We start from the raw sequence: 21,393 nt of genomic DNA on the forward strand, positions 1-21,393 counted from the left end.
ACCCAGTGTTCCGTGCCTCCTCCAGAATCAGTATGGAACCCACCCAGGCAAGATGTAGGTGAGGGGCCACAGCAGGTACTGGTAAATGGGGGTGGGCTCTGGGCTGGGGGGTCACAGTGTCTACAAGAGAGGCCTGTGCAGAGCATCTATCAGTCCAGCGACCTCACGAACGGCTGCACTGATTATGTCTGCCCTCTCAGTCACATAGGAATAAGTCCACACTGTGATGTTCACAGCAGCCAGATGAGAATGCTGTTTGGAAAGTGATGATTACACCCACACTTCACAGATCGGTGTGTGACCTGACACCCAGAGACATCAACTGCTGACCAACTGCAGACAAAGTGCTGGGATTAGAACCCTGCTCTTCCAATCTTGCGGTCTGTTTTGGCCACTGGCTCTGACAGCAAGAGCTACCAGATCAAAATAGCCCAATAAAGTGGAAAACAGGTGTAGTGGGGAGATCTGGCTCTTGTGGGAGGAACAGTAGAAGAGAAAATCACCCACCTAGTGTCTCCTGTCCCAGAGCCCCAGTCTGCCTCTTGATCTCTAAATCAGGAGAGTCCGTGTTCTGTGCAGGCCCTGCTGAGTGATGCCCGGACTGAGAATGGCTTGAGAAAAGGATAAAATTCAGCACTTCCAGGCACACCATTCTCCATGGGGGTGAAAGTGGACCTGTCGGTTATAGTCAACAGGCAAATGGGCATCACAGAGCCGTGCCGAGTCACAGAGCCACTCCATGTCCCAACTGCCGTGTCCAGGCAACAAACTATTCCTTCATGAGCTTGTTCACTGGCTCCCAGGTGCCCACACTGGCTAACTGACAATAAGTTTTACTGAATCTAAACTCTTCTTTCATCCTCCAAAGAAGATCATTAACCAATTAGTTCCAAGCAGGAGTGTCCTCTTTAGCATCGTGATGGTGGACAAGAGCCTGGCAGGAGGATGGCTGAGGAGGGTGAATCCCATGTGGGCTGGCAGGAGTGGCCACCGACCAGGTGTCTCCCTGGGAACTGGTGGGCAGGCTCTGTGGCCCGGATGTCCAGGCTACCCAGTGGCTCATCAGCTCTTTCTTGGTCTGGCTTTTTTCTACCTTTCCCATCCTAAACTTTTCACATCAGCTCATCTTTTCCCCTCAAAAAAGACAAAAGGTAAAAGGAGCAGTATGTCTGAAATCTTCTCCATGACACCTTCTGCCAGCTTTGAAGCCCTACTTTAAAACCAGACAGTGTTCTCCTAGTCTGACTCCAGGGCCTGACACTGAAAGGACATGCAACTTCCCTCTCTTTTGGTATTAACACTCATCACGGTGGTGACGATAAGATTATCAGCATTAACACACATCCATGTTCACTTCAGGCCTGGCATTTTCCAAGCATCTGATTGTCGGGGGTGCCAGTAAATCTGCTTTCCAGCAGAAAATGCAGAGAGAGCTTAAGTTACTGGCACCAAAGAGAACCACCTCCTTCACATCTTCATTTGTCAGATTTTTATCTTAGAAGGTGGTTCTGTTGCTTTCCATTTTGAGCGTGTATTTTTTAACTCCTTATTCATTCATAAATTCATTCATTTAAAAGCATTTGTTTGATTCCAGCTTTTCTATTAATAATACGAGGGGCTCATTATTTTGTTTTATGACACACAAACATTAATGTGCTATGTCAGGAATAAAAAATCCTTTGTTTTCATGTAGGAGATCGGGCACTATCCTAGCTGCCAGGAAAAAGCAGGAAAATTACAGCTGCCTACATATTTTATCACAGTTAATACATTTTATTTTGCTAACCCCTCTTAAAGCACATTAAGTATTTAATGAGTTTTATTTCTCTTTACAACGATGGCATTTTATTTATTTGTCGCTTAATGTAATTAGTGTAATCTTTGTTTTCCTCTTGGGTCGGCTAACACTTTCCCCTTTTCATTATGAAATGTTTTCTGTTTCCTTCCAAGTTCTCTCCTCATTTTAATTCACTCTCCCCATACAGTGTGCCCTAGGACGATTTTATTTCAGAAAACCGTCACCTCTTCCTGTCGACACTGAGAATGTCTTCTCATTTTACTATTGTTCCCTATTTTCGCTTAACGTCCTTTCATGGCTATTATGTGTTACATGTTCCAACTTTTATAACCCTCCGGCCTTCATTTTAATAGAATTAGGAGAATCTATAAATAAGAGTAGCTTCTTAGAATAATGCTTTCATTCTTCTCCGCTCTCCCTACCCCCACTTCTCACACATGCCCTAAATTACTTACCAGCAGACCGGGAGCTTCCTCCCTAGGCAGAGGCTCTGCGAGAAGCCTGACGTCGGTGGTCTCCGGCGCATCTGGTCTGGGGCAGCCCCTCAGTAAGCAGGGGCAGGGCCCCAGCGCAGGGCAGCCCCCCACCAGAACACCACTAGTCCTGTTCAATCCAACACCGCCTGGGTCCACAAGAGCCTTCAACCAATGGCAGCAACGGTTACTCCATTCTCGCAGCTACTACTGCTGATGACAACAAACCTTTCCATTCAGAATGATTTCAATGGCTGTTCGTATTAACATCAAATGTTCATTGTTACCTGCAGGTCACACTACGTCTTTGAGATCAAAGTATCATTCTGACTTCTTTTCCAGAAAACTTTTTAGTAATTGCTGATTGTTTTCAAATTGCAGGTGATTAAAAAAATAATAACTCCTATGATTTAAAAAAAAAGAGGGGCTGAAAAGTCTGTACGATAATTCAAATCCTGGAACTATAGAAGCACCGCAGAACAGGCCTGAGAAGATAAGCAGCAGGCCAGCAACCCAGACCTGCACCACGGTGCCAGGCTGTCTGTGGAAGGCTTATCTCCCCTCTGCAGGAAGGCCCTCAGACGGCAGGCCTCAGCTCAGCACTGTGCCCTGGGTGCTTCTTCCCTGGCCAAATCTCTCTGTCCCTGGGCTCAGAGAGCCACAGTAATCCTGCCAGATGTGAGCATGACCCTAGAGCTCACCTTACCAAAGCGTCCATCCCCCGAGCACAGATTCCATGGGATTTCTCTGATGACCTCTTTGCCCCACTAAACCACTAGGCTTCTCCTCCTTATCTCTGAACACAAACTGACGAGCCTGTCAGGACAGCAGGGGATTTCTCCTGAATCTGTCCTATGCCCACCACACCCCTAAGAGTCTTTTCCTCTCCAACATTAACTGTGGAAATTTACAAACATACAGAAAGCTGAAAGAACTGGAAACACCTGCACACCCACCACCTTGACTGCCCCATTGACATAATGACTGAAGTGACTCACATTTCTGTGTATCCAGGCCTCTGTCTATCCGTCAATTCCTGTTACTTTTGGTGCATCCAAAGTAAACCACAGTAACAGTACACTTCCCCTAAACATCTCAACATCCACACTATCAGGAGAGTTCAGCGTTTGCTCACAGATTTTCTCCTCTGAAGTAAAATTTATATACGGTGAGATACATAAATTTGCTGAGTTTTGATAAATGTTTGCACCTGTATGACCCCAAATCCCCTTCATGACAGAGAACATCGCCATCAGCGCAGAATGCCTCCTCATGCCCCTTTCCAGGCAGTCCACACATTACTTGCTATCCCACTCCCACAGGTGGGTTTTGCCTGTTCTAGAAATGAACTCTGCTTATTTAAGTTATATGCAGAGTACATCATGTGAAATGTTGGGCTAGATGACGCCCAAGCTGGAATCAAGATTGCCAGGAAAAATATCAACAACCTCAGATATACAGATGACACCACCCTTATGGCAGAAAGTGAAGAGGAACTAAAGGGCCTCTTGATGAAAGTGAAAGAGGAGAGTTAAAAAGCTGGCTTAAAACTAAACATTCAAAGAACTAAGATCATAGCATCCGGTCCCATCACTTCATGGCAAATAGATGGGAAAACAATGGAAACAGTGACAGACTTGATTTTCAAATCACTGTGGATGGTGACTGCAGCCATGAAACAAAAAGACAATTGCTCTTTGGAAGAAAAACTATGACAAACCTAGACAGTGTATTACAAAGCAGAGACATCACTTGCCAACAAAGGTCCATATAGTCAAAGCTATGTTTCTTCCAGTAGTCATGTATGGATGTGAAAGCTGGACCACAAAGAAGGCTGAGCACTGAAAAACTGATGCTTTTTAACTAGAGTGCTGGAGAAGACTCTTGAGAATCCCTTGGACTGCAAGGAGATAAAACCAGTCAAACCTAAAGGAAATCAACCCTGAATATTCACTGGAAGGACTGATGTTGAAGCTGAAGCTCCAATACTTTGGCCATCTGATGCAGAGCCAACTCAGTGGAAAAGACCCTGATGCTGGGAAACATTGAGGGAAGGAGGAGAAGTGGATGACAGAGGATGAGATGGTTGGATGGCATCACTGACTCAATGGACATGAGTTTGAGCAAACTCCAGGAGATGGTGAAGGACAGGGAAGCCTGGCATGCTGCAGTCCACGGGCTCACAAACAGTTGGACACAACTGAGTGGCTGAACAACAACAAGAAATGAAATCAGATGACTCTTTGGTGTAAGGCTTCTTTTACACTCTGCAGAGTCTGTGAAGCTCACCCTGCTATTACATACCAAATGTCTTCTTCTCTTTACTGCTGAGGACAGATGCCCGTTATAGGAACGTGACATATTGTCTGTCCATTTTACTGGTGGACCTTAGACACTCAAAGAATTGGGATAAACAAGCTGAACAACCCAGGGAACTCCATAATCTTCTCAGGGAGAAAACAGAAGTGCTCCCCCACCCCTGATTTTTGAGAAACCAGTGGGGGGTCAGGCAGCTGATGACTCGCTCTGATGGACAGCCACACATACTAGTCTGGTTCCCTCAGCAAATCTCCACGACCTGGGAAACCACGGCACCAGCTCCTGCTGGCCACAGGAAGGCTGGTCACAGCAGCTAACATGACATCTTCTGTTATGAAGATTTCTGTTACGATACAGAAATCAAACTGGGCTCAATGCTCACAAACCTCCCCCAGGAGACCTGGAGAAAAAGGTGTGTCATTTAGAAGGGACTGGGCAGCTCTGGTGAGATGGCTATTCCCTGGGGCCTGCGTGCACTGTCTGTAACAATCTTTGAGCATCTCTTCTGAGCCCAGGGTGCATGCAGGAATGTAGCCCTGCCTGGAGACTTGGAGCCTAACTCACACATCCCAACTGCACGGTTCAAGTGAAACAGACATGGACAGAAGGGAAGCAGTGGCGAACACACAAACAAATTCCTCAGCTTTGCCAGGAGAAAAGAACTCTCAACGCGCAGGGGCAACCCCAGGAGGAGGCTGAGCGGCTGCCTGGCCCCAGGACAAGCCCAGGCTGGCACAGCCGTTAGCTCAGACCATGCTCAAAGACTATTAGTGATGAACTTCAGAAAAGGAATCAATTGCTGGAAAGTAAAACCAACTTTCAGGCTTCTCACGTGGCGTCAGCAATAAAGAATCCACCTGCCAATGCAGGAGACAGAAATGACACGGGTTCAATCCCTGCATCAGGAAGATCCCCTGGAGAAGGAAATAGCAACCCAGTCCAGTATTCCTGCCTGGAGAATCCCATGGACAGAGGAGCCTGGCAGTCTACAGGCCATGGAGTCACGAAGAGTTGGACATGACTGAAGTGACAGCTGGTTTTAAAACCAGTTGGCTTGAAGAGAGGCGTTTCTATGGTTCTATGGAGTAACTGAAATTCTGACATGAGAAGAAAACACCAACACACACAAGGCCCTTTGAGAGTAAAAGTAAAGGTGGGAAGAGGAAAGATGCTCCTGGTTAGGTTTTGGAAATGCACTTCCTTGGCTGGAACAACAGTGACACAGCTTGTCGTCATGCAGGGTGGTTAGTCCTGGGCCTGGAAACGAGCCTCAGAGATGAACTTCCAGAGGCAGTGAACCCATTCTACCTACCTCTGGGATTTCCTTTGGATTTCAGGTCTATTTGGTGTGAGAAGGAACAATTTGGTTTTCTGATCTTTCTGGTGTGTCATGTATCAGAGGAAGGTAGAAAACCACATTCCTTGAAAAAGCAAACTAAAAACAAAACAAACAAACAAAAAAGCCTAGAAAGTAGCAGAGAGGTCATGTTGTATAAGGACACGAAACTCCAGGAACAGAAAGCGTTTGTTCCCATAAATGGGCTTCTGCCTCTTGTGCTTAAATGCAGGGTGTGAGGCTCTGGGATGGGAAAGTCGTGGCACAGAAACTTGTTTAACCCATGGAAACAAGCCTTGCTGCTGGCCTGTGGCTGACAGCATCACATTCCTGCAAAAGAGAAACTATGAGACGTGCATAAGACTGTGAACAAACTCAGGCATGAATGGCTACTTTGAGGGCAGGACAGAAGCAAGGTTTCTTTCCTTTTTATAGAAATTAGGCTTAACCAAGAAGTACCCAAATAGGGATTCTTATATAAACTTGCTTATGTTTAGGAAAACAACCAAAGATCAAGCCATGTGTTAGACCAAGTGCCAAGTGGTCAGAAATGGACTTACTTTCCCATTTTGAACTCTGTCCTCAGTTGGACATACCTAAAGAAACTCTGACTGGGGCAAGGAGGCACAGATCCAGGTACATGGGGTCTGACAGGGCTGCAGGCATGCAAGAGGACACATGGACAGTTATCGGTGGTGCCGAGGCAGTGTTCCAGGGGCGATGCCAGCTGGATGCACCTTTCCACCCAGTCCCCTGCACAGTGTCAGGCTTCACACTAGCACCCGACAAATGCCTGCTGTGCCTCTGGGGACACCACACCCAGGACGTCCCTCACTCCCCAAGTTATGCTCCCCTTCCCACCCGGCTCCCCTGGTTATCCCCCTCTCCTCGCCCAGCCCTGCACCCCTCCTGACAACACACCTCTCGAGGGCTCAGCCAGTGGGAGGCACCAGGAGGGTACTGCATTCTCGCTGCCTTGGCGCCCACGAGGCTCTGTTGACCCTGCTCCCCCTCCCTCCATCCCCTCATCCCAGCGTGGGCAGCAGCTCCCATGCTGCTGGCCCACAGCCCTAGTGCTCCTCACCCAGCACACATGCCTGGAAGCAACCCCACCGTGACCGTGCCTTTGTCCGAGCCAGTCAGCTGGGTTCTCCCCGATGGGAGGCAGAACGACGCTCACCCTCAGGCCAGCCTGCTCCCTGCTTCTCCCCGCTTTGCTTTCGACAACTGTGGACCTTCAAGGTCTGGCTCCAAAGCCACTAGTCACAAAGCCGCCCCTGATCCTCCCAAGGGAAATCAGCCCCACTCTCCTGTCATCCTAAAGCAGGGGGGCCCCACCTGTGTGTTCCTTGCACTATTCCTCTGGCAATGGCTACTTAGTTCTCTTCTGGGGTTGACAGGGACCCTACCTTGTTCACTCAGTCACACGAGTGACAAGCCCAAAGCCCTGCGAACAATGGCAACTGCGCATTTTACCTCCAAAAACAAGCAGCCAACATACCCTCCGAACAACGTTCAGAGAAAAGTGACAGACAGGAGTATCTATTTACAGACAGAAGATTCATAACCACAAGAGAGTGACGGCACCTACAGATCATCATGAGAAAAGAAAAATGAACCACTGGAAAAATGGGCAAAGAATATAAACAAATCCTTCAGAGAGGAATTAAAGTGATTCATAAGTTTATGAAGAAGCATTTAATTTTAACAGTAATCAGGGGAAAAAAAGCATATTAGAACAGCCATGAGAGCTGATTTTTACCTGTAAGAATAGTACTGACAATCTCCCCAGAGGACCACTGAGGGCCTGGCCTCCCACCTACTTTCTAGGGGTAGGCAGTGTCACCCGGCCCCACCTGCCTGGACCACCCCTTACTCCCTCCTCCCAGCCCTGCCCCCCCCCACCCCCACGGACTCAGCTTTGCCTCAGCAGCTCCCCGGCCTCTGGAGCCAGACCACCTCAGCTCAGATCTTGGCTCTGGCATGGGCAAGCGTTGCAATCACGGACAAGTTACTTAACCTTCCTGTGCCTCAGCTTCCTCTCTGTAAACAGGGGATAATGACAGTATCTACTTGCAGGGTTCTTAAGAAGATTAAATGAGTCAGTTCAGGGAAAGCACATAATAAGGGTCAAGAGGTGTCTGATTATTACAGTAAGTCCCCAACATATAGACGAGTTCCACTCCGAGAGGACCATCGTTAAGTCCAATTTGTTCCTGAGTCCAACAAAGTAAGCCCAGGTGCCCAACTAACACACTTGGCTATATAGTACTGTACTGTAATAGATTTACACTACTTTTCACACAAATATCAAATAAAAAACAAACACAAAAAATAGAGAAAACAATTTTAATCTTACAGTACCTTGAAAAGTACAGTAGTACAGCAGTATCACCACTGCTTTAACGCTTGCTTCTGGACATCCTGGGCTTGAAATAAAGACACTGCACTGCTGTCTTCTGTACAGGACTGAAGTACACATGAGCACCACATGTGGAGGATGCATGCACGTGACAGCATACACCATTCACATGAACTAACTCACGTAAGTGGACATGTGAACGCACATTCACATCTTTGAACGTTCACCACTTGAAGGTTCGTATGTAGAGGACTTACATATTCACTACTCCTATTTGTTTTTGCTATTATGTAGCCTACAGAAATTCTCATACAGAGAAGAGGAACAAGAATGATCACTGCAATGTTGTTTATGATACAGAAAAAAAAAAACCTGGAGAAAAATCAAATAACATGAATTAATAAGCCAATGCTGTAACCAAATATGTGGCTTCAATACAACAGCTTAAAACTACTTCAAAAGAGTGAGGTAGATCTCTACGTACTTCAGCAGAGAGCTTTCCAAAATGTACTGTTGGATACATCTGGCATGGCCCATTCACCCCCCGCAAAAATGACACACGGACACTAACGTGTGGACGGGGTGGTGTTGGGGGAGGGGTCAGGTGAGAATGGGATGAGGAGAGGCAGGGGATCTGGGGTCCTTCTCTTCACGAATCTTCATTGTTTGGCTTCTCTGTGAAGGGAGGATATTTACAGAGCACACCAGTAGCTTTATCAAATAACGAAAAAGTGCTTCACAGAATCCTTGTGAGCTGGACTGACATGTCATCAAGTATGGGACCCTGTGCAAGGCGGGTGATGCAGGATGGGGGATGGGGTGCAACCAGCGTGGGAACCAGGGGGGCGAGGTTTGGCAGCAAGTTGGGGGGAGGGGAGGGTGGGGAACCTGTGCGCCACCTCACCCAGGGCTGGCATTCTCCATCAGCAGCAATATGACCTCACAAAGAATCCACTGACCTAAATGTCAGGGAAGATTAGGTAAGGTACCACCAGAGCACTGAGCAGTCATTAAAAATTTCACCACAGAACAGTTACAGACCTGGGAGGTACAGCTGCAACAACTGTGCAACACCATCTGCCTAAAACTGTCTGTGCACGTGTGTGTGCACCCATATACCCAGATATACAAATGAACGTGCATGCACACGCATGTGCATGTACACACACACACACACACAGTTTAAAAAACTAAACAGTAAGAGGGCCCAGCCCAAAACGTTAACAGTGTTTACCTGGGGTGGGGGTAGAATTATAAATGATCTTTTCTCAGTGTTTTTTGTTCTTTTCCATATTTTCCAACTTTTCTACATACTGCATTCTTTGGTATTACACAAAGAAAAACAAGTAACCACACAGTTTCATGTCCAGGCCAGGCCACCCTGGGTGCCACCCTGGGTCATGAAGGCCCTTCTCTGCGGTTCTGTTTTCTGGCTGGGTGTCTGCTGGACAGTTTTCTACTCTCATCCAAGGTGGAAAACACGGGGGTTCAATGGGCCACAGGAGGTGTCCAAGGGAAGCTCCCTGCCCTGAGACTCTCAGACTCTAGAGGTTAGGAGTGCTATGGGCCACCTGCATTCCTGCACATGCATGTGTGCCTCGTCACTTCAGTCATGTCTGACTCTTTGTGACCCCATGGACTGTAGCTCACCAGGCTCCTCTGTCCATGGGATTCTCCAGGCAAGAATCCTGGAGTGGGTTGTCATGTCCTCCTCCTGGGGATCTTCCCGACCCAGGGATTGAACCCACGTCTCTTGGTCTAACCTGCACTGGCAGATTCTTTACCACTAGCGCCACCTAAGCCTTTGAAGGGAAGCCCTAGCCCAGGGACCTGGTAAGAAGAGAGGGTGTGAAGGTGCAGCTCAGCCCTGCCCCTCGCTGGCAGGGTTCTAGCATCTTCTGGACATGGGGCACTGCTATATCTTAATCTTTCCTCTACCCGGACTGCACCCTCTGCCTTACCAGTTAGGAAACCCCAACTGCAGCCCCATGGCCACCTGCTCTCTGCAGCCTTTCCCAAAGTGGACACCGGAATGAAAGCTGCCTCCGTGGAAAGCCTTGCTCTGACGGGCCTGAGCCTCAATAAGTTACTCAGCTGCTCTGTGCCTCAGTTTGCTCATCTGTGTAACAGGGTTAATAGGGCTCAGGGGTGATGATCAGAGCAGTGCCTGGTGAACAGGAAGGGCAGCTCAGAGTCGACTGGTGGCAGTCGTGACAGAGGTCCTGGAACCCAGTGGCGAAGTGACCCAGTCCCCCGGTGCTTCTGGAGGCAGTGTGGGAATGGACAGCAGGCCTGGGGCCTGACCACAAGAGGCTGCGAGGTGGCGGGGAGACTGGCTCCCTCTCAGGCCGGGGCCCTGGAGCTTGAAGACCAGAGTTCTGGCCCACCAGGCAGCAGACAGGGCAGGAAACAGCACTTCAGTTAGTCCTGAAGAGGGGCAGGCTCTCCAGGTGGGCTCCACAGGAATGGGCGTCCAGGTTAAAGCAGCAGCCCCAAAACAGCAAAGGCAGAGAAAGAAAAGGCATGTGGCGCACTTCCGGCTCAGCGAAGGTCTGGACCAGCTGGGGTGTCCAGCGACTGTGAGGGCTCCAGGTGGGGATGGAGAGGCAGCGGGCAGGGGCGGACAGCTCACTCCCAAGGGCCACACAGTTAGGCTCTGCTACAGAAAAGCCTCTGTGATTTCAAGGCAGGGAACAAACAGCCTGGGGTGGGGAATGGCCGAGGGAGGCAGAAACCCAGGCGCAGAGAGGAGGCTGCAGGCATGACCAGGAGGCAGAGAGGAGTCGCGGACGGGCACCAGGGAGGAAAGCAGGGGAACCCAGCGATGCCCTGGTTTCCGACTTCAAGGATTATGACAGGTGAGTGGAAGAACAGCCTCTTCACCTCCAGACCACGGGACCTTAGGCCCTATCTGAAGAGAGGGGCCCCCCCCACCCTGCCCCATCTGACGAGAGGGGCCCCCCCACCCTGCCCCTTGCTCCCTCCTGCCCCAACTGTCCACCTCGGGGCATCTGACAAGGATCACAGGGTGGGCCGGGGCCTTTCACAGGCAATGATGGTTCTGGTGGAATGAATATGGGAGGTCATCTCTGAGAACCATAGCACAAACAAAATGGGAAGCACCCGACTACAACACCGCTCCTGCTGCTGCTAAGTCGCTTCAGTCGTGTCCGACTCTTTGCGACCCCGTGGACTGTAGCCCACCGGACTCCCCCGTCCCTGGGATTCTCCAGGCAAGAACAATGGAGTGGGTTGCCACTGGACACGGTTTATTCACTCCCGTGGCGGACAGGCCCTTTCTCCCATTGAGCAGACCAACAAGGAGGATGGCGCCAGTGGCAGGAAGTCACGAGGCTCCAGGGAGGTCAGGAAGCTGAAGCCCACAGCCCCTTTCTGGCCAGGTTGTGCCCCACAGTGGCCAGGGCTGTCCGGCCCTGCGGAGTGTGGCTGGTTTGAGCCCAAGCAGCCAAGGCAGAGACAATGAGCCTGTTTCTTCTTCTCCATGGTGCCACCGTCTTGACACTGAGGGCATTGATGGGCCGGTTACCATGGGAACTCAAGCTGCAGATCCCGTCCCATCCCATCCCATGAGCACAAGGCTCCCTTCCGAGAGTTGATGGCTGTTCATCCCATTCTGTGTGGCGCTGGACAGGGCCTCATGCCTGCCGCCAGGTCTCCAACACTCCGCGAGCAGACACTGAACTTCACAGAGACCAGGACTCGGCAGGATGACGGGACCCTATAGGGTGGGGTGGGGCTGGGGTATGTAGCCGACCAGACCGGGGGGCAGCTACAGCATCACAGGGCAGCTCCTTCCCCTGCACCATGGAGCTGGGAGGGGCCCGCCAAGAGGTTCCCAGAAGCAGGGATCCAGATAAGCAGTGCAGGGGAGACAATTCTGTCCAGATGCTGAGAGGAGCCTGATTGTGCTCAGTCACAATGCCTGCACCCTGCACCCCATGAGGGGCTCTCCCAGGGGCGCCTTCCCCTTGACTCTGAGGGCCCAGCACCCAGGGGAGCACTTAACAAACAGTCTGAATCAATGTGAGCATGTCTGCCAGGCACAGGTTGCCCTGGGCCGACAGCTCTGCACCAGAGAGACAGCTCCATCGGACCTCATCTCGGGGAGCAGCCAGACGATGGGTGTGAACTGAGGTGCCCGCAAAGCACAGAGCCCGGTGGAGGCACAGACAGGCCAGCAGACAGCATGACGGAGGCCTGGGAACCCAGGGGCATGGCTGCAGAGCAGCAGACAGCTAGGAAGGACAAGGCGCTGACCAGGAAGGCCGTAGGAGAGAGCCTTTCTCGCCTGAGAGAACAGCACCAAGGATGCCACGAGGAAGCAAGTGCAGAGTGAGGGGTCTGGCCAGAGCAGAAGGCGGTGATAGGGGCAGGAGGGTCTACACGGCCTGGACGGGGAGAAGTGAGGGAAACAGGAGGCCAAAGAGAGAAGCGTGGTAACAGACAGGACAGGAGGCATGGGAGCACGAAGGTGGTGGCACCCACCAGGCCTTCAGCTCTGGGTGAACTGGGACCCAGGAAGGGGGAGGAAGGCCCATCCAGGGGAGAGCCTCAGACTGTGAGGGACTGTGTGTGGCCCCCGGGGAGGGATGGGTTTTTCCCTCCACCATGGAGACTCAGGAGTAAGCCTCAATGTGGAGGAGAGTTCAGTTCAGTTCAGTTCAGTTGCTCAGTCGTGTCCGACTCTTTGTGACCCCTTGAATTGCAGCACGCCAGGCCTCTCTGTCCATCACCATCTCCCGGAGTCTACCCAAACCCATGTCCATTGAGTCAGTGATGCCATCCAACCATCTCATCTTCTGTCGTCCCCTTCTCCTCCTGCCCCCAATCCTACCCAGCATTAGGATCTTTTCCAATGAGTCAACTCTTCGCATGAGGTGGCCAAAGTATTGGAGTTTCAGCTTCAACATCAGTCCTTCCAATGAACACCCAGGATTGATCTCCTTTAGGATGAATCGATTGGATCTCCTTGCAGTCCAAGAGACTCTCAAGAGTCTTCTCCAACACCACAGTTCAAAAGCATCAATTCTGCGGCGCTCAGCTTTCTTCACCGTCCAACTCTCACATCCAAAATCACTGCTGATGGTGATTGCAGCCATGAAATTAAAAGACGCTTACTCCTTGGAAGGAAGGTTATGGCCAACCTAGATAGCATATTTAAAAGCAGAGACATTACTTTGCCAACAAAAGGCCGTCTAGTCAAGGTTATGGTTTTTCCAGTGGTCAGTGTGGAGGAGAAGGAGCCAGCAAAGACCATGCAGCACGGAGCACACCAGTGCTGGCACTGTATGCGCACTCAAGGCTGGTGGGTCCACCTGGGCCCGTGTGTCAGCGGCAGCACCCAGCTGAAAGGCTCCTTGCCCAGTGGCTTACCCAAGTCTGAGATGCACGGTGACAGCCCTCTGCCAGGCGGGTGACCAGGCAGGCGAGTCAGAAAGGAGGGCTTTAGGCCCCGGCCTGCCAGTTTGTAATGTGTAGCAAGTCACGCTTAACTGGACGGAGGTCTCCTCATGGTGAACAGGCCCAGCGGCACCTGCAGGTCAGTACCAGGCTCCATGGTGACAGCAGTCCCAGGGAACCACCAGCCAAGCCCAAACACACACCAGGGTCTCCAGTCAGTGCCAAGGCCACACTGCAGTCCCAGCTGGAAAGGACACGGACACTCGTGATCGTGAAGGCCTCCATGGGCAGGGTGCTGGCTGGAGAGAGGGGCGTGAGCACCAAAGGTGCTGGAAAAGACCAGAGGAATTACATTCTAGAGGCCAGATCTGTGCAGGGCCCAGAGGTCCCAAGGAGCCTGGAACGGTCCCCAAAGTGTAGAGAGTCCTGTGTAGTCCAAGACCAGCGAGGGGCCCAGATGGCCCTCAGACTCTTCTGCCCCACCAGGACCTATACCCTTGGCTTCTGCCAAGAGAAGTTTAAACCAACTTTCCCAACGGGCTATAGAGCTGGCTAGCCCCCTGGCCGGGTTTTCAGTCCTTGGACCCTGGCCTCGGGGGCTCTCCTGGCGCCATGCACTGCAACTCAAGCTTTGCTCACCTCCCCCCACAGGAGCCCCAGTGACTCATGATACTGCCCATCAAATGAAGCTCTGTCCACTTCAATCCATTACCACCTGAATGAAGAGGGCAGACAGGAACATGTAACACCACATGACCTTCGCAGTCCCAGTTCTGTCTAGCCCCACCACCACCACCCCTCCTGCCACAGCTCACACCAGAAACTTGCCCTTGCCGTTCACAGGCCATCCAGGAGTATGGCTCCCGGCTGAGAGCATAAGAGCAAGATAGCCTCTAGGAAAAAACCAGTACCTCGTGACTGCTGTTCTGGGCTCCCCTCATCCCTTCCAAGCCCCCAACACTCACTGGAACAAGTTCTGGCCCATCACTTCTAACACCTGGCTAAAGCTTCAGCTTGCTCCTGGTTGTAAGAACAAGCTGTGTGCAGCAAGACAATTTTCCTCTGTTGACAAGTGAATGACAAAGGCCCACCTGAAATTCTGGGCCAGGTATGCTCAGCTCAGTAGCTATTTTAAGTAAAACTATTTAAGGAAAGTTCAAAACCATTTAAGGCTCTTAGATCTTTCAGGGCCCTGGCAGCCAGCCTGCTGTTTTATGCTCAGACTCAGAACCAACAAATTAGCTCAATACTCCAGGCAAAGTAGAAATGCAAGGGCAAGCACGGCGCTTCAGTGCCACCCTTAAGATAAACATCACTTCTAAGAGCTGCCGACGCCATGCTGCTGTGATCCAGTGTGCGCCGATGGCTTGCTGCCATACTTCTCATGTGAATGAACAACCTATCTTTTCTCTGAGTGAGCAACGTCAGAGTTGACGATGTAGGCCGGGGTGAGGCCACCTCTGCCGAGAGCTGACCTGACAGAGAAAGATGACTGGCAGAGGGGAAGGCAGAGTGGCGCATGGGCTCCAGGTACAGCTCCGTCCCAAGAACCCTGTGACTGCAGCCAGGACTTCTGTTTCTCCAGGTCACCGCTTCCTACACAAGTGGACCAACCCAGCCTGGACTTTAGTCTAGGCAGGGCATTCTCACCTGAGCCCACGGGTGACCAGCCTGGGACTTTAGGCAGGGCCTTCTCCCCTGGGCCCAAGAGTGGCCCAAGAACAGTCATATTTGGGTATGATGTACATTTTTCTCCCCCTCCTTTAACACTGCACGTGTATATCTGTGTGTGTGCATGTATGTAGGTGTATGTGGATACATGTATACACATATGAATATGCATGTGTATATCCATGTACATATGCAAGTGGGTATATTACCATATATAATATGTTCTGACACACAAAAAAGTGCAAAATGCTTAAACATAATTTTGTATATAACTTACATATATTATACATATATGCCTGGCCTTCCCAGGTGGTTCAGTGGTAAAGAATCTGCCTGCCACTGCAGGAGAGGCAGGTCCAATCCCTGGGTCAGGAAGATCCCCTGGAGAAGGAAATGGCAACCCAAATCCAGCATTCTTGCCTGGAGAATGCCATGGACTGAGGAGCCTGACGGGCTATAGTCCAAGGGGTCGCAAGAGTTGGACATGACTCAACAACTAAACAACAACAAATACCTACATACTTCTGTAGTGGATTAGGAATTAGGACACTGCAGATTAAGTCTGAGATTGTACTAACTAGAATTTGATGTGGATCCTTCCAGCCCAAGCTTCTATACTTTCACTACCTGTGTAAGCATTCGTAAGTTCTACAGAATGGCTTAGTGTTTTTTAAAAATTTACATAAATACTATTACACTGTGCGTCTGCAACCTGCCGTTTTCACTCAACATTATTTCTAGGATGTATCTATGTAGATACACACCTAGTTCCCTCTTTTCTAAGTACTGTTGAGTACCCTGTGGTGTGACAACTTTTCTCCTCCACTCTTCTCCTGGTGGTATTTAGGTGGTGTCTCCCTTCATTTAGAGATGCCCCCGTGGACACTCCTGTACAAGTCTCCTGGGGCAGCAGTGAGGATCTCCCAGATTGAAGCCAGGATGCGGACATGCTGACACAACCGACCTCCTATCGCTCTCTAAGCAGCTGTACCCACTTCCAATTCCTGGCTCCTCTGCGGCCCAGGCAGCCCTTGATGCTGACAACATCTCGGTCTGCCAACCCCACAGGCGTGAAGTAGGATCACCACCTTAAGGCCCATCAGTTCCCGGAGAGGCTGGGCACTTTTTCTCACCTGGGTTTCCCTTTCATTCAATTCCCTATTTATATATACCTCCCCATTTTTCTACCTGGCACTTATCTTTTTTCTTATTCATTTATGTGTGTTAGTTGCTCAGTCGTGTCCAACTGTTTGCAACCCCATGGACTGTAGCCCACCAGGCTCCACTGTCCATGGGATTCTCCAGGCAAGAACACTGGAGTGGGTTGCCATTTCCCTCTCCATTATTCATTTATAGCCTTTTAAATAATCTACACATGAATCTGTTATATGTTATAAAATACTGTTATATGTTATACATACTTCCTACTCTCTTATTTGCTTTTTAAATGTTATGACACCTTTATTATACAGAACCTTTAATGGATCAATCTCTTCCTTTCTCTATTGGATCTTTTTGTATCCTTTCCTTTCTCAACTCTCTTATGCTGTTGGTTAGAATGAAAATAGGTGTAGCCACTATGGAGCACAGTAGGGAGAGTCTTCAAAAAACTAAAAATAGGGCTACCATATGACCCTGCAATTCCACTCCTGGGCATATATCTAGACAAAACTATAATTCAAAAATATACATGCAGCCCTATGTTCATGGCAGCACTATTCACAATAGCCAAGTCATGGAAGCAACCTAAATGTCCATCAACAACCGAACAGATAAAGAAAATGTGGTATATATATACAATGGAGAAGGAAATGGCACCCCACTCCAAATTTCTTGCCTGAGAAATCCCATGGACAGAGGAGCTTGGCACGCTACCGTCCACAGGGTGAAATAGCATACAATGGAATATATTACTCAGCCACAAAAAAGAATGAAGGTGAAATCTGAAATATGACACAAATCAACTTATCTACGAAATAAAAACAGACTCACAGACAAAGAGAACAGACTTGGGGTTACCAACGGGAGGCATGGTAGGGGAAGGAGGGACTGGGAGTTTGGGGTTAGCAGATGCTAATCATTATCTACAGGATGGATCAACAATAAGGTCCTACTATATAGCACAAGGAACTACATTCAATATCCTGCAAAGGAAGAATATAAAAAATAGTATTTATGTATGTACAACCGAATCACTTTGAAATTGACACAATATGTAATTCAACTATACTTCAGTAAAATAAGTTATAAACAGAAATCCTCTCCTTTGCCAGTGTGATGAAGGTCTTCCCCAATGATACACACTCAGGCTCTCATCCTATCTGGAATTCCCATACAGAGTGGGAGGTGAGTGTCTGCTGCCCTTCCTTGCGGAGACCTGGCTCTCTCAGCACCGTGTCCTGGACTGCCCAGCCCTCCCACACACAAGAACCTCTTTGGCTCTCACACAAGCTCCCACATATGCCTGGGCTGGAGTCAATGTCACCGACAGACACAACCATCACTAGGCCATGGCAGAGCCGCCATGACCACCGAGGCTCATGGTGGCAGACACTGCCCTCCCCATCTTCCTTCTCAGAGTCATCTGTGGTATTTGGGTGATTTCATATTCCATATAAAAACCTACTCGCACTAAAACTAGTTTACACTGAATTTACACATTAGTTGAGGGGACCTGTGACAGTCACCTCTCCCATCAAGAATGTAATCTATCTCTCCATCATTCTTGCCTTCTTTTCCCCAACACTTTTTTACAATGTTTTATAATCCTCTCCACGGGGGTCTGACACTTCTCTAGGATTGATTCCTAAGTATCTAACAGCTCTTACACTGTCCTCGCAGCTGTGGCCATCGTCAGGGGTCTCTTGTCAATCAAGCCCCCACTTTTCTCTCTCCTTAGTTCTAATAGTTGGTCTCTAGATTCTCTTGGATTATCCGTGTGGTTAATTTTGTCATCTGTCAAGAGTGACATTTGGCTCTTCCCAATCTTTATTCTTTTTTTGTAAACTGTGTTGCATTATCTGGGATTCCCAGTATAATATAATGAGTTGAGGGGCAAAAAAAACTTGTTTGTCCTGTTTCCAACAATGTATATTTTTAAGTGGAAGGATCCAGAGCCTCGATCAGACTCTGAAAGGGATCCATGATTCAAAACAGGTGAATAACCACTGGTATCATTTGACCTGCACCACACAAGATAAATGGGATCGGGTCCATGGTTGTATGAAGGTAAAGTCAGGGCTTGAGCGCAGCAAAGACCAGGATGAAGAGTCAGGGCAGGCACCGGGCACACCACCAGCTGCCCACTAAGGGTCTAGGGAAGGTCACTCACAGGAAAACTGGGAGCCAGGAATGTGGAAGGAGACAAAGCACAGCACAACCATCAGAGGTGACACACTCTGCCGTGTGGACACAAACCGCTGCAGCCCTCACTTCACCATGGCTCACTCACTCATAAATCAAAGCTAATAATATATACATCTTATTTATGAGTCACAAATTCTCCTGGCTAAAGAAGGCAAATAAGGTTTTTAAAGAGTTCTTATTGAGTAAGTAGAGGCTGGACTGCTCCAGGCCTTTTCCACATTAGCAGTGCACTGGGGCGGTGGGGAGAAAAGCTGCACTGGGAATAAAGGGTAACAGGCCCTCCTTGAGAAATCACGCATGCATGTGTACACGCACACACACACACACACACACTCATCTCCAAGACAGCTCTTATCCCCTGGGTGTGTGACTGCCTCCTGCATCAGTCCCAGCAGCATCCCATCCCCAGGCTGAGTGCCAGGCTGTGTGCAGCCCACCTCGGCTTCCCTGGACACTCCCCAGGAGGTCCCGGGGGAAGAGTACACACCTCCACAAAACTTCTCCCACAGGCAAAGCAAAGACAGCAGGCTTCACCACACAAGCCCCTCAGTAGTGGGATGCAAGTTGTTTGAAGATGGGACGTGGTCAGGGGGCTGGCGGCTCTGATGCCTGAGGACAGGAGTGGTAAGGGGCCTCACCAGGCCTCTACTGCAATGTCCGGGAGCTCCCCACTCAACTCCAGTTCCCCTCTGTTCACTTCATTATAAGAGCCAGGAACCTAGGCACTTTGTAATTTACAGTACCATTAAAGAGTCGCTTTTGGCTGAAGACAAACTGCCGGGCCACCTGGGTGGAGCAGCCAAGTGTGGCAGGAGTCCGGCCTGAGCCAACAGGGGAAGCAGGCACCAGAGGGGCACCAAGGAGTACTTTCTTCATCTGGACCGTGAACCCGGGAGATTTAGGAACCTCAGATTTAGGAACTGAAGCCAGTTGCCCAAAGGCAAATCTTAAATCACAGGATGTTTGCAGAGACCTGAGTGTTCAAGATACAACAAAAAGACACATCAAGGACGTGATGGGTTATTTCAGACACTCTCTGACCCGCGGTGTGAAGTACAGTTCAGACAGCAGGATCTATATTTCCAGGGGGCCGCACAACTCATGTTAGCAGCGTTCGCACCGGACTTAGGATTCAAAGAAATGTCACTCACATCAGAGCCGCACCAGACGTGGCCCGCTTCTGTCACGGATAATGATGAAACTAAATTTAATGCTGGCTGGCAGCAGGGTTTGAGTTATGAGCGGGCGCGTCCCTGTCACTCCACCTGATCCTCTAAGTGTGTAGTTTGTTGGAGGTTTGCTCAACGCACAAAGAGGTCCCCTGGTGGGCCCCCACCCGCCATAGATCAGTATCAACCCGCCAGGCTGGGCTGGCGCAGGAAAAGGAAGCCTGCCTTTGCGGTCCTATGGAGCTACCCCACCCGCGGTCCTGCCCCAGGCTTGTCCCCTCTTGCTCGCTGACAGCACTCCTGCGGGCCAGGCGCTGGAGTAGTCAGGCCCCGGCAGGTGCTCTGCGGCCCGAAACACTGGACCATCCCGTCCCAACCACCGCGCACCTAAGTACACAAGGTCAACGTCCCGACACGCGGGTGGATGGAAAAGACGGAAGAGACCAGCCTAAGGTCACACGACCGGTCCGCAGAGAACTGCCATCAGACCCGCCGACCAGAGGCCCAGAGACGAAGCCAACTCTCCCCACCCCTGCCGAGGGCCTGGAGGGAATTAAACGATGGACCCTCGCCTCTTGCTGTGGGGTCCGCGCCGCCCGGAAAGCCCCCTCGATTCCGGCAACCCTCCCTCCGAGAGACGCGGACGCCGAGGGAGCGCACGACCTCAGCCCCTACCTGCGCGCGTACAGGGTCCGGAGCCCCGCGCCGCCCGTCTAGTTGGAGGGCCGGCGCCGAAGGGCCGGGTCGGCGGCGGGAGGACCTGAGGGGACACGGGAGGATGGCGCCCTCCACGGGCTCCCCACCCGCGCGGCTGGGCAGGTGTCCGCGTCGGGGTGCTGCCCCGTTGGCCGCCGAGGACCCCGCGCCGCGCTCCGGGCAACTCCTCACAGGGCGCCCCCTTGGGCCACGCCCGCCGGCGGCAGCCAAAGTTTTGGGCGCGCGGGGACGTCTGCACTCACCTGGCCCAAGTTGAGGTAGCCGTGCGCCGCGGCCACGCGGTCCGCCACGGCCGGACCGCCCAGCACTTGCACCGCCCAGTGGTTGGTGTAGACGGGGCGCGGTGGCGGCGCGGAGCAGGCGGCGGGCAGCGCGAGCAGCAGCAGCCAGCGCCAAGGGCGCGGCGCGAGCGGCCGGATCCCGGGCCCGCCGGCGGCCCTCGGGTCGGGGCCCGCGTCCCCGGCGGCGGCGGGAGCGCCAGGCGGCGGCCGGGGCCCGGGCGCGGGCAGCGCGCGCGGAGGCATGGCAGCGGCAGGCTCGCGCGGCGCCGGAGCGGCGAGTGCGCCGGGGGGTGGGGTGCCGCCTTTTAAAGCCGCTCCGCGCCGGGGAAGCGCCGCCGCCACCGCTGCGGGCGGGAGCGAGGGGAGGAGGAGGCGGCCGCCGCGCGTTCCCGCCCGCGCGGCCCGGCAGCGCCCTGGCCCGCGCTCGGTGACCGGCAACCGGCCCTCGCGCGCCCCGGACCAAGAGCTTCCCCCAACCCC

General features: G+C 51.3%; 1 protein-coding gene across 11 annotated transcripts in view; it reads right to left on the reverse strand.

The window, feature by feature from the left end:
- The window catches only part of PCSK6 (proprotein convertase subtilisin/kexin type 6), a 208,113-nt gene that overhangs the window by 147,459 nt on the left and 39,261 nt on the right, over positions 1-21,393 (reverse strand). For 4 of the 11 annotated variants that reach the window (XR_014070285.1, XR_014070284.1, XM_081546614.1 and 1 more), the window contains exon 1: positions 20,875-21,389. The exons of 2 other annotated variants lie outside the window; for them this stretch is intronic. Coding sequence is in view for 2 of the 9 variants with exons in the window: in XM_081546614.1 (XP_081402740.1) it covers positions 20,875-21,156 (282 nt within the window). In the remaining 7 variants the exon portion in view is untranslated. Of the gene's footprint in view, positions 1-507; positions 709-20,874; positions 21,390-21,393 lie in introns of those variants that run through there. 5 more of the 11 variants (XR_014070287.1, XM_081546620.1, XR_014070288.1 and 2 more) reach the window with 3 other exon arrangements.

Source organism: Giraffa tippelskirchi, chromosome 12 (genome assembly GCF_054371585.1).
Source record: "Giraffa tippelskirchi isolate mGirTip1 chromosome 12, T2T-mGirTip1v1.2.pri, whole genome shotgun sequence".
Lineage (NCBI taxonomy): Eukaryota > Metazoa > Chordata > Mammalia > Artiodactyla > Giraffidae > Giraffa > Giraffa tippelskirchi.